The 13,930-nt window shown below is 45.0% G+C and overlaps 1 protein-coding gene across 3 annotated transcripts in view; it reads right to left on the bottom strand.

Moving 5' to 3' along the window:
• The window catches only part of C1H1orf198 (chromosome 1 C1orf198 homolog), a 30,670-nt gene that overhangs the window by 12,982 nt on the left and 3,758 nt on the right, over positions 1-13,930 (bottom strand). For 2 of the 3 annotated variants that reach the window (XM_025355578.1, XM_025355568.1), the window contains exon 2: positions 3,833-3,883. In XM_025355578.1, the coding sequence (XP_025211363.1) occupies positions 3,833-3,883 (51 nt within the window). Of the gene's footprint in view, positions 1-3,832; positions 3,884-4,042; positions 4,204-13,930 lie in introns of those variants that run through there. The other variant, XM_025355585.1, reaches the window with a different exon arrangement.

Below are 13,930 nucleotides of genomic sequence, written 5' to 3' on the forward strand. Positions count from 1 at the left end.
GCTGCTACAGTGAGGCCACAGTGAGCTCTCCTGATCAAAGCTGCGTTGCATGGGGGCAGCGACCACCAGTCCCAAGCACAACTGCAGCTCATTCTGTGGAGGTGGAACGGTCATGGGCTGGCCAAGAGAAAGGAACCCATACGGAGGTGCAAAAGTTGGGTGAGAAACCAAAAATCCCTGTGATTCTTAATTCTGCCCATGGCTGTGACCTTGGGTCAGGCTTACCCTTGTGTAGGTAGGTTTGTCAGAGGATGGAGAAGTCAGAGCTGGGCACTCTGCTGGCATCCGTTAAATGCCTATTGAACTGAATAGCTGAAGGAGGGCATGAGGTTACATCTACCCAACATGTGTACAAATATGGGTTAAATGAATGGGGAAAATGACTGGAGTGACTTGGTGGCTATAGCTTTTGTCCTAAGTGAGATTTGCCACCAAACACAGCTGTCCACTCACTGAGCTGTTTTTCGAGCACAGAAGTGGCATATGCTCAACTCTGGGCCTGCGGCATAATGTCTGACATAAACAGGGTACACAATAAATGTCTACTGGAAAAAAAAATCAATGAATGATTTCAGAGACAGAAAATAGATGGTGGCTGCCGCAGGCTAGTGGGAGTCGGGGGAAGTCATTCTCTAGTGGGAACAGAGTTTCAGTTTTGTGAGATGAGTTCTGGAGGTGTGGATTAATCATTCCACGATGTGTACACATATCAAAACATCTTGTCATACATCATAAATATATATAATTTTTCATTTGTCAATTAAAAATAATTTTAGAAAAGAGTTCTCAAGATGGATGATGATGTTTGCACAGAAATGTGAACGTACTTAATGCCACCAGACTATACACTTAAACATGATTAAGATGGAAAATTTTATCTTGTGTGTATTTTGCCACAATTAAAAATAAAACTTAAAAAAATCGATGAGTGATTAATTAAAAATGGAAAGAAATAACCAAGGTTAAGCATGGAATGAATGACATAGCTACTAGGGCATGGAATCTTAGATTTAAAATGGGTGCAAACTCACCGCAGCTCTTCTATCAAGAGGTGCAATCTCTTCCCTCACACATTGAATCTGGCCTGGCTTGTGCCTTGATTTGACCAGCAGAACAGAGCAGAAGTGATACTATGCAATTGCCCAGCCTAAGCTTCAAAAAGAGTCCTCGTACACTTCTGTTCCTGCACACGAATCTCTCCACCTCTGTGTGAAGAAGTCCAGGCTGGCTGCTGGAGACATGGGGCCCAGCTAACACCCAGCACCAACCAGATACATGAGCAAGGTTCTCAGAGCATCGAGTTCCCATCAGGAGATCAGATGACACATGAGTGATCCCAGGCAAGGCCGACAGAAGAACAGTCCAGCTGAGCCCTGCTCCAACCACTGACCCACACAATCATCAACACATAAAATGCTGCTTCAAGCCATTAAGTTTGTTATGCATCTATAGAGAACTGATAGAGTTAGGAAGGCATCAATTGAGAGGTAACAAGAAATGGGGTCCAAGTCTCCCTCCATTCCTGCAACTGGAGATTGAGGGGTCCTACCTTCACTAAAGCCACTTCCTGTTTGTGGCTCTCCAATGAGGATCTTATAAGCCTTGAAGTCTTAAGAAGAGTTTGGCAAATCTCTTCAAGCAGGGTGGCAGGGCACTCCAGGGTTAAGACTAAAGAGGAATGAGTGATGGGCTTCTAAAACTCGGCACTGCCTAGTGAAGAAGGAGGAAGGGACAGCTCCCTTGCTCTCTGAGATACCCTCTATTTTGCCCCTAGACATTTCTAATAGCAAACTATAGTAAGTCTGACCTCAAGAGATCAAAGAGGAAGGTGAGGACACAGAGTGGGCCCAACAGTTTGTGAAACAAACTGGAACTCTCATCTAACAGGAACATGAAATGAAACTGCAAACTCTGAGCAACGAAGACTACACTTTACTAAAAGCATGCAAGTTATGATGGGTGACACATGTTAACCGGATTTTAGCAAGCTTCCTCAATTTACACTGGTTCCTAAGGGACCAGATATGCTGGCATCTGTGGACAATGAGTCTCTCAGCACAAGTGTGATCCAAGTGGACTGTACTTGCTCTTTCTGTTCTCGAGAACTTCTCCGGGCACCTGTTTCCCACTCTGGCCCCAGCAGCTGTGTCTGTATCAGTGGCCACTTCAGGAGCTGCACTACCTTGTCCCAGAATGTCTTTTATGCCAAGTTAATAAAAGATGAAATGTCCTGTCCCACAAATAGCTGATTCGGGAACATTTAACAAGGTAAATTCTTAAGAGAATAGATATTCTTATGGGGAACATGATGAGCTTAGGTCTTAGGACACTTTAACTATTTTTTACTTTCCTCTGCCTTTATCACTGTGATATCATCAACTACAGACCCAGTCCAGGAAAATCTGCACTGCTTTCTGGGCCACCACACCCAAGGTTGCTCATTTCCAACACACAGAGAATCTATCTGGCTATTACCACTAGATACCATCTATAGGATTAGTGTTTCTCACAATTACCCATTTTGGGAGCCCATAGAAAAGGAATATTGAGGGCCCCGGCTGAGAATCCATGTAATGATGCACTTTTTACCCACCTATGACTTCCTTTGCAATGTCAGTAGACACAGGATCCAGTGTTGGATTTAGGAGCTATTCCAATTGCAGGTGGCTCCTTAACATCTTGTGCTCTCTCCCAAGACAATGTTGGTCACCCCTGCAACCAGTACCCAGATCCCTAGGGAGACTAAATTAATGCCATGTCTTTCCCAAAATCACCTCTTAACTCTAACAATCATCTCAACTGTCCCATGCTCCCATTCCCTGAGGCCAGCTCGCTTCACTCAGGGCAATTGGCAATAGGTTACTAAATACTGTCTGTGTACCGAGAACAGTGCCAGCGGTCCTTGTCCATCTGAACCCTTGGGCAACATCTCATTTTAAGACACAGTCGCTTACATAAGGGCCTCTCAGGGTCCTTCACTCGGGCCCACCCTGCTCATAGGCCTCCTGCTGGGATGAGGGCTCTGATCAGCAATGATGTGGACAAGTGAAAAACCACAAAAAACTTTGAAGTTTCAGTATTTAAAAACCCTGATCTGCCCAGGAGTCCAGGCCCTATTCCAGGCTCACCACTGTCTCTGTCTGTAACACACTCTCATGATGTAAAGAACCCTCCAACACACACCACCAAATTGTTCTAGAATCCAGAAAATCTTGGTCTTTTATTTCTGTTCCTTGGGTTAAAGACACCTGTCTTTTAGTCATTTTGCTTATGAATGTACTTCTACTGGGGCAACTTAGGAGAGGGGAAAATGAATTAACATCAGTGAAGCTTGATGCTTTTAAGCAGCTCTGGCAATGATGATGATAATGATGAAGAAGAATGGCTGGGAGACAGAATAGTGATCCAAGTTGGGATGAATTAGCTAAATGCATGTCTATGTCTGTCAACCGGCTCTTCGCCTCCCATTTGCTCAAAACTTTGTCTTATGGGCATCTCTCACCAAGGTGCTAAGTGCTGGGGACTAGAGGCATGAGCAGAGAAAGGGCCCCCAAGAGGGCTGGCCCCCTTAATCAATGGGCATCATGGGGCCTCACTGGACCCTGGCTAAAGCACTACTACTTTGAACTCTATCACCAAACCACACACAATAGTTTCCTAGTTCCTCACCATGCTCCTCCCATCCCCTCCTTTTCTACCAACAATGGGCACATCCCCTGCAGCCTGGCAGTCAGGGGGCTGTCTTCTGAGTCCATCAAATGTTGAAAGAAAAATATACAATTATTCAATTATTTTTAAAGGAACAAATAGATCTAAATTTAATCCAACTTACCCTTGTTTCCCAGGAGAAAGGGGCAGAGTGCTCATCTTGCCAAGTTAGATCCTGAAATAAAAATTCAAGAATAAATCTGAAATCCAAACCTAGACATATCCCATGCAAACATCCACCCAGGACCACGAGGGAACCAAAACTTAGGAATAATCCCAACTGCTGGCTCTAAACGAGCCTGATGCTTTGACACTCTCAATATAACGTGCTGACCATCTTGGCCAGATTGCTCCCTCACCTTTCCCGCCGAGGCTGCCAGACACTCCCCTCCCCAGCCAAACAGACAACAGGGTATATGCCGGTGAGTCCCCCCAGTGGACTCAGACAGATGAGCTGAGTAGGAGTGGACCAAGGCTTGATGGTCTCAGCAGAATCAGGCACAGACTCAGCCCTGAACAATGATTAGCTGTGTGGCCATGGGAAGATGATTTAGCCTTTTTGAGCCTCAGTTTTCTCATTTGTAAAAGTAGAATGATACTTCCCTTGCAGGGCTGTTATAAGGATTAAATGAGGTAATCTGGGAAAATAATGCCAGGCCATAATCTGCCAGTCAATGCCAACACAGGAGCTCCCCTCCTCCCCAACAGGCCTACCGGAGAGCTCAAGGGCATGGATCAGCAGAATCAATGAAGAAAAACGCCAATGTAATCCATGTGACTAATTATAACAAGAACTCTGAAATCACGCCCCACCCCCACCAAACAGAGCAGGACAGAAAGAGCCCTACAGAACAATCACTAGGAATTTGACCTTGGATCCAGTATGTTTTGTTCACTGGCCTGCACAAATAACTTGGAGAAGTCACCTTTCCTTAGGTCCCACCCTCTGTCTGCAGTTATTCCTGTGCTAGCAAATGTCTCATCTGTGTCCAGCTTCAATTGGGTAACTTTTGTTTGTTTGTTTGTTTGTTTGTTCTAAAAGATGGGGTCTCAGTATGTTGGCCAGGCTGGACGCAAACTCCTGGGCTCAAGCGATGCTCCTGCCTTGGTGTCCAGAGCAGCTGGGACTACAGGTGTGCACCAGGTCTGACTGCTTCTACTGGGAACTATTTTCAGAATGAAAAATCAGGACACACTGGGTGATACAGGCGAAAATGGGATAAAATATTTTAAACTGAGATCATATCCACATCTCCCCAAAACTCCAGGTGATTTATGTCCTTCCCTAAGTATCCCTGGATAACTGTTTTCTTCCCACCCAGAGATACACTGACACTGTGCCCCTAAGTCAAGTGGTCTGGCTTCCCTCTCATCTACAGGGCAAACCAGTTCTGCCCACAGACCCTCTTCTTTCAGCTTCTGACAGAGCCTCTGCCACCCCAGCTTAGCCTCAGACACTGGGGGCAAATGCCAGGGCCCACGCAGGGGGAGTGCCTCACCAACATGTAAGTGTACACGTTCAGCCTTCCAGACCCTGAGCGTGCATTCTCTCTGCAGAAAACCTCCTAACATGAACGGCCAGTGGGAGGCCAGTCTTTGAACTCGAATAACGAAGGCATGCCAGGGTCTGGGCAGCTAAAGGCCTATTCCCAAGAAGGAGGGATGGGGAAGGAAGTGTGTGATGACTCTCCAGCACAACCCAAGCACGGCCAACCCTAGATGACAACGGTGACAGAGCAGGGCCTTTGTCCACTCCTCTATCCCCAGTGCCTGGAAGACTCAGTGACTGCCCGTAGCGGACGCTCACTCACTCTTTGAGAATATGTGAATAAACAAACTCTGCACAAGCCCAGATCCTTTCACAGGTTGATTTTCCCCCACAATCTCCCCCTCCCAACACTCACACTCCCCTAAGACTTCCCAATGTGGGGGCACAGGCTCCTTACAGCTCTTGGCCCCAGGAGGAAGAGCTGGCCATCGACAGGGTAGAGATCCGGTTCTGTGTCCTGATGGCTGTGCTGTGTGCCTTGGTTCTGTGCAGTAGGGACTGGCACATTTGTGGCACAAATACTTCACATATACTGGGGGTAAAGAGCAAGGAAAACCCAGAGAGGAGGCAGTGTGAAAGGCCAGAATTAGGTCTTTATTTTCCCAGGAGTGTATATAAAAGGACTAAACATATTTATATCAGGAAAAAAACACCACTAACAAAGATACTAGTTATAAATATTAAGAATTACAAAAGTGGGGGGAAAGCCCTACAAACTGGGTCAAGCTGCATTAAAGTGTATCAGTCAGTTCTGAGAACCATGTAGTGTGTGCAATTGATGACCGTGTGCACAGTAAGGTGACCCCCATCCTCAAAGTGTTACAGTCATTCTCCTGTAATGGTATTTGCTTATGATCCTGACTTCTGAACTGGTTGGTATGCACTGCCTCATGGCTGTCAAGCAAAACCTTTAAAAATGAGAGGAACCTCATTTTGTTTGGAATTTCAGTTACACTCAAGTTACTTCCCAATGCACAAACTTCGTTCCTCCAAAAATGGAAATGGATGCCTGAAGGAATGTGAGTTACCAAGGCTTTGCGATTAGATGTCTCCTAGCAGAGGGAGAAGGCCAGCCTTCAGCTGTAGGGGGCTCCTGGTCCATGTCTCTGTGTGTATGCTAGGGGTACAGTTAAGCTAAATAACCAAAGTCCCTAAAATCCTCAGAACCCTCTGAGTTCCTTTTAGAAGTAATCAAACCAAGAAGGGCTTTGTTTTCACATGGGAAAAATAAAAGGGGCCGATGGAATAAGTATCATTTATTCTAGTTAATCATTCATTAACTCTTCGTGAATAAATGATCTCTGCACAAGCCTGTATATTTTCACAGGTTGATTTTCCTCCCCAGCCTCCACACCCCACACTCACACTCCCTCTAAGACTTCACCGGCTCTTCACAGCTCTTAGTCCCAGGAGGAATGGCCAGCCATCCACAGGGTAGAGTAGAGACCCGGCTTTGGATCTTTGGAAGAAGGTAAATGGAAATCAACTGGCAAAGGTGCTCCTTCCATCCAGAATTGAACAGGCCGCTGGCCACCCAAATGGAAAGATGAAGTGTATGAACACCTGCGGGACAGGCAGAGGGCAGGAACGCTGGCCAGGGCGGGGCATGATGTAGCTGGACTCCCCTGTTACTTGACATGATTCTAAATATTAATTATATACCTTGAGTCCCTTTGAAATCTGCAAAGATTAAAATAATAAGGCTTTTGGCTTTGGAAGGTGGCTCAGTATATAAGACTCTGAGGAACAAAGACTTAGCCCAGAGCTTGGAGACAGCCAACTCTCTAGTGACGGCAACCCATATTAGCTGAAATTCCAAGGGGGTCGCAGGAGGAGAAAGGGTCACACTGTGATTTCTCCCTAACTTAGTGTCGAGTCAATAGTCTTTTGTTTGCTCCAGCAAGAAATGAAGTCAAGGGGCAGATTCCTTGGGTTTCTGTAATTCTGAGCTCATAAAAAACAATAAAGTGCTTAACAAAAATAAACATGCCAAACAAAAATGTGATGGAAGCTCTGATGTCAGCCTTCAACTGCACGCTCTAGCCACAAAAAGCACTGGTGGCAAGAACAGGCTCCCTAGGCTGTTAGATGCAAATGGGATCAGAATTGCAAAGTGGTGGCACCCACTCACACGTATACAATGCTATCCTTTCTTCTACTCCCATGGTGACCAGCAGGCAACCAAAATGAGGCCAGGCACATGCTCTTGGACCAATCACATATGCTTTTTCTAGGACTGCCTGGAAGGCTTTCCCACCCCCTTCTCTGGCGCCTAGGATCTGAAATCATCTAAGTGCCAAAACACATCTGTTACTTAGGCCACACGACAAGAGAGTGGGCTTCATTGTTGGCCAGGACTTATCCTCAGAGTCAAATTCCGTAAGAGGCATCCATACCAAAGGCAGCACTGAATCTCTCCAGAAACAATGTCTTCTTTGGAGTGTAGGGCAGAAAGATGCCTCGGATCACCAAATCCCAGAGGAGAAAGCCAAAAAGCAGAGGGGAAGCTATAGAAAGCCACCAGAAACACAGAGCACTTGGCAATTATCAGAGGCCAGCACTACACGTAAAAGGCTCTGCCAGTCCCCACGCAGCTCCAAGAACTCTGGGATAAACACACACACAAACAATCTTTTCCCCTAACATCCCAGAGACCTTGAGTATTTGCTCTTCTCTGGGAAATGTTCATCCAATTCAGTGTGTACCTCCTAAACTCTAAATGAAACAGAATTTTAAAAATAATAATAATAAAGCATTTTTTTTTCCATAGTGCTGGAATACATGTTTGAATCGTATCGCCAGCATTTACTTCTTTATTTGTTGATAAAAAATGGATACTGGAGGGCTTAAGAACTCTGTGGTTCCTAGACACTTTTATTTTTGGAGGCTGCAAGGCTGCAAGCAGAGGTGTGTTGGAGCAGGCTTGCACCAACTAACGAGAGCTGATTGTAAAATTTTGAGGACTTTCTTGAACCTGTTGTTTAACTGCGTGATTAAAAAGGTGAATTATATAAACTTGAAATTAAATCCATTGTATTAAAAATAAAGGTGATATACTTCACACCACAAGGATGGCTACTATCAAAAAGCAGAAAATAGCAAATATTGGTGAGGATGTGGAGGCACTGGAACCCTTGTGCACTTTTGGTGGGAATGTAAATAAAGTAGCCATTATATAAAACACTTCAGCAGTTCCTCAAAAAATTACACATACAATTACCATTTGTTCCAGCAATTTCATTCCTAGGTATACACCCAAAAGAACTGGAAGCAGGGGCTCAGAGACCCTTATACCCCAATGTTTGTAACTGCGCCATTCACAATAACCAAAAGATGAAAGCAACCAGGTATCCGCTGACAGATGAATGCATAAACAAAATGTGGTTTATCCATACAATGGAATATTATTCAGTCTTAAAAAGGAAGGAAATTCTGATACAGGCTTCAACATGAATGAACCTTGAAGACATTATGCTTAGTGAACTAAGCCAGACACAAGGACAAAAAATCATATGATCCCACTTATATAAGGTACCTAGAGTAAGTAGGCAAAATCATAGAGACAGAAAGTAGAACAGAGGTTATCAGGGACTGAGGCCAGGAAATGGGGAGTTATTGTTTAATATATACAGAGTTTAATTCTTTAAAGGATATAATTTCACTTCAAATAATACACGAGTTCTGGAAATGGATGGTGATGATGATTGCACAACATTGTGACTATACTAAATGCCTGGGACTACACACAGAAAAGTGGTTAAAATGGTGAATTTTATGTTATACGTATTTTACCACAATAAAAAGTCGTGGAAAGACACGGAGGAACCTCAAATGAATATTATTAAGTGGAAAGAAGCCAATCTAAAAAGGCTACATATTGTATGATTCCAGCTATATGATATTCTGGAAAAGGCAAAACTACAGAGACAGTAAAAAGATCAGTGGCTGCCAGAGCCTGGGGGGCGGGAGGCATGAGCAGGTGGCGCACAGAGGATTTCTGTTAAGGCAGTGGCTCCCCTCCGTATGATACCATCATGGTGTACACCTCCAAGAGCGACCCCTAGTGTAAACCAGAGACTTCGCGTGACAATGATAAAAACAATGCAGGTTCATTGATTGCAATCAATGCACCACTCTGGTTTAGGATGTCGATGGTGGGGAAGGCTGCACGCATATGCATGTCTGTGTGCACATTTTGGGAAAGGTCTGCGTGGGAACTCTCTGTACCTTCTGTTCAATTTTGCTGGAACCTAAAACTACTCTAAAAACTCAATGTTTTTTTAAAGTGTGCCCCCCCACCAAAAAAAAAGTAACAAACACTAGAAACTCAACATTTCAATACAGTTACTATTATCCATGGTCTTGAGGTTATTTGCAGCCATTGTATGTATAAGGTGGAAATACCACATAGCGCGGTGCCCAGTTGTGCATCCCGTTAGTCACGCCAAGAGCATGGAACAGGCCACGGTGGAGTATCTGGTCATGGCAACTGGCAAATGCTAGAAGTCAGGGCTAGTCCGCCTCACTCCGCCAGAGCCGGCTGTTAAATATTTACCAGCACACCACAGGCTACAACCATAACAAACATCCTGATATTTCATCACATTCCGCAAGTGTTTCTTTCTGCTGTGTGGATGGATAGCGCCTGCAGAGGGCGCTGTCCAGCATGGGGGCTCCCTTAGGGCCTCCACAAGCTGTTCCAGGAAAAACAGCTGGGCAGGGAGTGAGGCTTTCTGGGGTGATTCTAAAACAGCATCAAGATCTGGGAACACGACAACACACATATTGACGCCAGAAATGGTCCTCGTCTGCCTGAAGTCCATAAATAAGGAGAGTTTCTGGTTGACACCTGTGGCATCTTGGCTTGAAGGTAAGAAATGTAAACTGAGAAATTCTATAAGCTAGAGAAATAAGGTTTAGACAGCAGAGCATGTGAGCAGGACAGAAAGTCCCATAGGTTGCAGAGTGTGTCACCCTGTAGTGATGCCAGGTGGCCTGGGTATCTTGGCTCACCCAGGGTGGAACACATTGTTCCTGGTGAGCTGTGTCGTGCCCATCACTCCCTCAGAGATGCCAGAGCCTGTCCTGTGGATCAACTGTAAGGCTTAATTACCAGGTGACAACACTGGTTGTTGTCACTGATAATGACAGCACCCTGGACATGTTGACCAACTGAGAGCCTCCCAACCACAGCTCCATGCACAAATTCAACAGTGCTTCTGCTGTAGTTATTTCTATATTTATTTTTCCACAAATAAATATGTTACAGGAGTGAGATAATCACACTCCTTGGTATTTACCCAGATGAACTGAAGACTTCGGTCCACACAAAAAACCTACACACAGATGTTTTACTCATAATTGCCAAAACTTAGAAGCAACCAAGATGTGTTTCAGTTATTGGATAAGTAAACTGTGATACATCCAGACAATGGAACATTATTTAGCAAGAAAAAGAAATGAGCTACCAAGTCACAGAAAGACATGGAAGAACCTTAAATGAGTATCACTAAGTAAAAGAAGCCAATCTCAAAAGGCTGCATACTGTATGAATCCAATCTTATTACATTCTGGAAAAGGCAAAACCATGGAGACAGTTAAAACATCGTTGGCTGCCAGGGGTTGGGGGGAGGGAAGGATAAATAAGTGGAACACAGAGAATTTTTAGGGCAGTGAAACTCCCCCGTGTGATATTATAGTGGTGGGTACATGTCATTATTCATTTGTCAAGATCCATACAGTGAACAACCCAAGAGTGAACCCCAAACTATGGACTTTGGGTGGTAACAATGTGTCAATGTACATTCATCAGCTGTCACAAATGCACCACTGTGGCGTGGATGCTGACAGTGGGGGAGCCAGAGAAGTAATGAGAGCTTTGTACTTTCTGCTCAATTTTGCTGTGAATCTACAACTGCTCTAAAAAATTAAGTCTATTTAAAAAGAGGAGAGTACGGAAGAATGATTAAAATATGTTCTTTTTTTTACCAACTGCTTATTTTTAGGATGTATTGTTTACATATTTATGGAATCCATGCTTTTCCCTTTGACTTGTAATATTTTTAACTCTGCTGAGATAAGGGGGTTTCCATAACTGGAAATACAACACTGCAGTTCCAAAGACAGAAAAAGAGTCCTGATTTCACCACCGGGCATGTTTTCCGCCATGAATACGAATCCAGAAACTCAGTTCTCCATAGATTACAGCAAAACAAAAACTCAGCACGAGCATGGTAATGGGAACAGGATACAGAGTAGGTGGAGGAAATTCTAAGGAAATGAGCAAAATATGACAGGAAGTCTAAACAAATGGTCTCATCTTCCTTCATTCATTCATTCAGAAGAAGAAATAGATATTTTCTCCAGTACTATGGGAATCCCTTGCTTAGAGTGTAGAAGTGACTCTTGTCAATTAAAAGATGACTCTACACCTGTCGCCATGCTTCCTGCCCTCCCTCCCTGCATGTCAGTGACCAAGTCACTTCATTTCTTTGCTAAACCTGTTCCCTGGCTGCCACTGGGCCACCCTCCCACAGGAGCTAGCAGAGGTGCCTGGGGAGGAGAGGCCTTAGCTCCCAGGGAATCAGGCCAGGTGCTACTGGGGGCAGAGAACCCACAGCATGAAAGGGAAGCTCACCGAACAGGCCCGACCGCCCTCTCCTCTCAGCCCGTGGAACTGGATTTGAAGCAGGGTCATCTCAACTCCTGCCCAGGGCCCCAGGTAGAGGGACTCAGAAAACCCTGCCATCCTTTCTAAAACATCCATGGATACACCAGGCAAAAGGTAGGAATCATAAATCAAACATTCCACCTTCCTTAAAAAAGGAGTCCAAAATGCTGAGAAAGCAACTCCCTAATTTTCTTTTTCTTTCTTTCTTTCTTTTTTTCTTAATGTCAGATTTCAAAACGAAAAGGCCAGTCTACTAAAGGCAAAGAGGATGAGGAGACACAGCAGCCAAACTCAAATCTAACAAACATGTAATGCTCAAGGAAAGTTCTGAAGCGATTGATTCTACCAGCTGTTTTATAATGCTGCTTCTGCCTGGTTTGAAACTTTTAACATTAATGTACAGGTAAAAACTTTTATAATAAATTGGTTTATTTTAGCAAGCAAACCTCTAGGTTGGCCAGCACACAGGCTCCTAGGTTTGCACAAGGGTCTTCTGTAGATAGCCCTAACCACACAGAACGGGTGCAGCAGCTCAGCAGTTTGCTAAACATAGGTACCCATAGCCACAGCACCTGTGGAGTCCTCTAGCCTAAGGACTAAGAGGCCACAGGCAATGAAGGAGATATAGGGAGGCAAAAACAGCTTCAGAAAAGGAAGCTAAGGCCAAGAGTAGTAAGAGAGCAACAGCAAGTCCCCAGGTTCCCGTAGGAGGGGCAGACATGAAGGCGCTGGAAGGACACGGCAGTGGATCATGCCAAGCTGTTGAAGAGGGGACAGAGCTGTCTGGCTCCGGGGTCTAAAAATCCACATTCCACAACATGTGAAACCCCAATTAGGGATATTGAAACACCCTTCGTGCCCAGCTCCACCGTATGGAGAGATGGAAGAGGCAAGTAGGTCCACACAAACAAGACGCACCAGCTGCCCCAAGCTCCCCAGTCATCTGCTTAGGGACCATCTGGAGTCAAGAATGTCTCACAGAATGTGGAACCCTGTAATTCTCACCATGTACTCACATCTCGCTAGATCAGTGACAAGGAGATTGGGGGCAGGAGCAGGGAGCAACACATTCTTAACAATTCAGAGGTGTGTGGGGTTTTCTCCTTTGGGATAACAGGAAACAGCAGAAGCAGACAGGGTGATCCTTCTAAAATGAAAAACTTTCCCCTCCAAAGTAAGCCATTCCTGAAACCCTACTGCTGGAGGAAGAACGCAGCCATCAAGCAGCGCGGGTGAAAGACCGTCAAAAGCATCCATTTGCAAACCTGCCTTAATGTTCTTACCAAAATACTGGACCCAAAGTGCATGTCCTCAATGTCTGTGCCTGCTCCAAGCCAGGCCAGCGAGTTTGAAACTCTGTGAGCCATTGGTTCTGCCACCAGACTTCACAGAGGGGCAAACTACCCCTTAAGAGGGACGACACCTTGCTGGTGGCATGGTCAGGACAAGAATCCAGGACTTGGGGCTTTGCAGGCTTCTCTCCTTTTGCTGGTTGGGACACGTTCTTCCAGCAGCAGCTCCAGATATTCCACAAAAGGGGGTTGGGTGGCTGTGGGAAGGGGTTAGGACCTAGGTTGAAGCTATACTTCTGTGCTTTTTTACTGAGATCATTTGTTCACATGGGGGGATTTTTAAAGGAGTTGGTAAAGACTATGGGAGGATGAAGTACCCTAAGCTAGAATGCCTTGTCTCTAATATAACAGGCTTTGAGAAATATTTGCTCAGCTGATTTCCAAGGAAGCAAGAACCTAAAGACTGATAGGGCCCTTCACGGCTTCAGTACTCAAAGGCAGCAGCCTCCTTCCCTGAGGAGAACCAGGTTAAGTCATCAAGGCAAAGGGCCATCTGGGCCTCAGGCAAGAGGATGAGGATGAAAACATACACGGACGCCACACCTGTCAGATGCACAGGCAACTTCAGTGAGTGAACTGAGCCCCTGACCACATTCAAAACCATGAAGATCTGTGATCAGCATCATACAATCAATTTCTATTTGTTCCTGC

The sequence above is a fragment of the Theropithecus gelada genome, chromosome 1 (genome assembly GCF_003255815.1).
Source record: "Theropithecus gelada isolate Dixy chromosome 1, Tgel_1.0, whole genome shotgun sequence".
In the NCBI taxonomy this organism is placed as follows: Eukaryota; Metazoa; Chordata; class Mammalia; order Primates; family Cercopithecidae; genus Theropithecus; species Theropithecus gelada.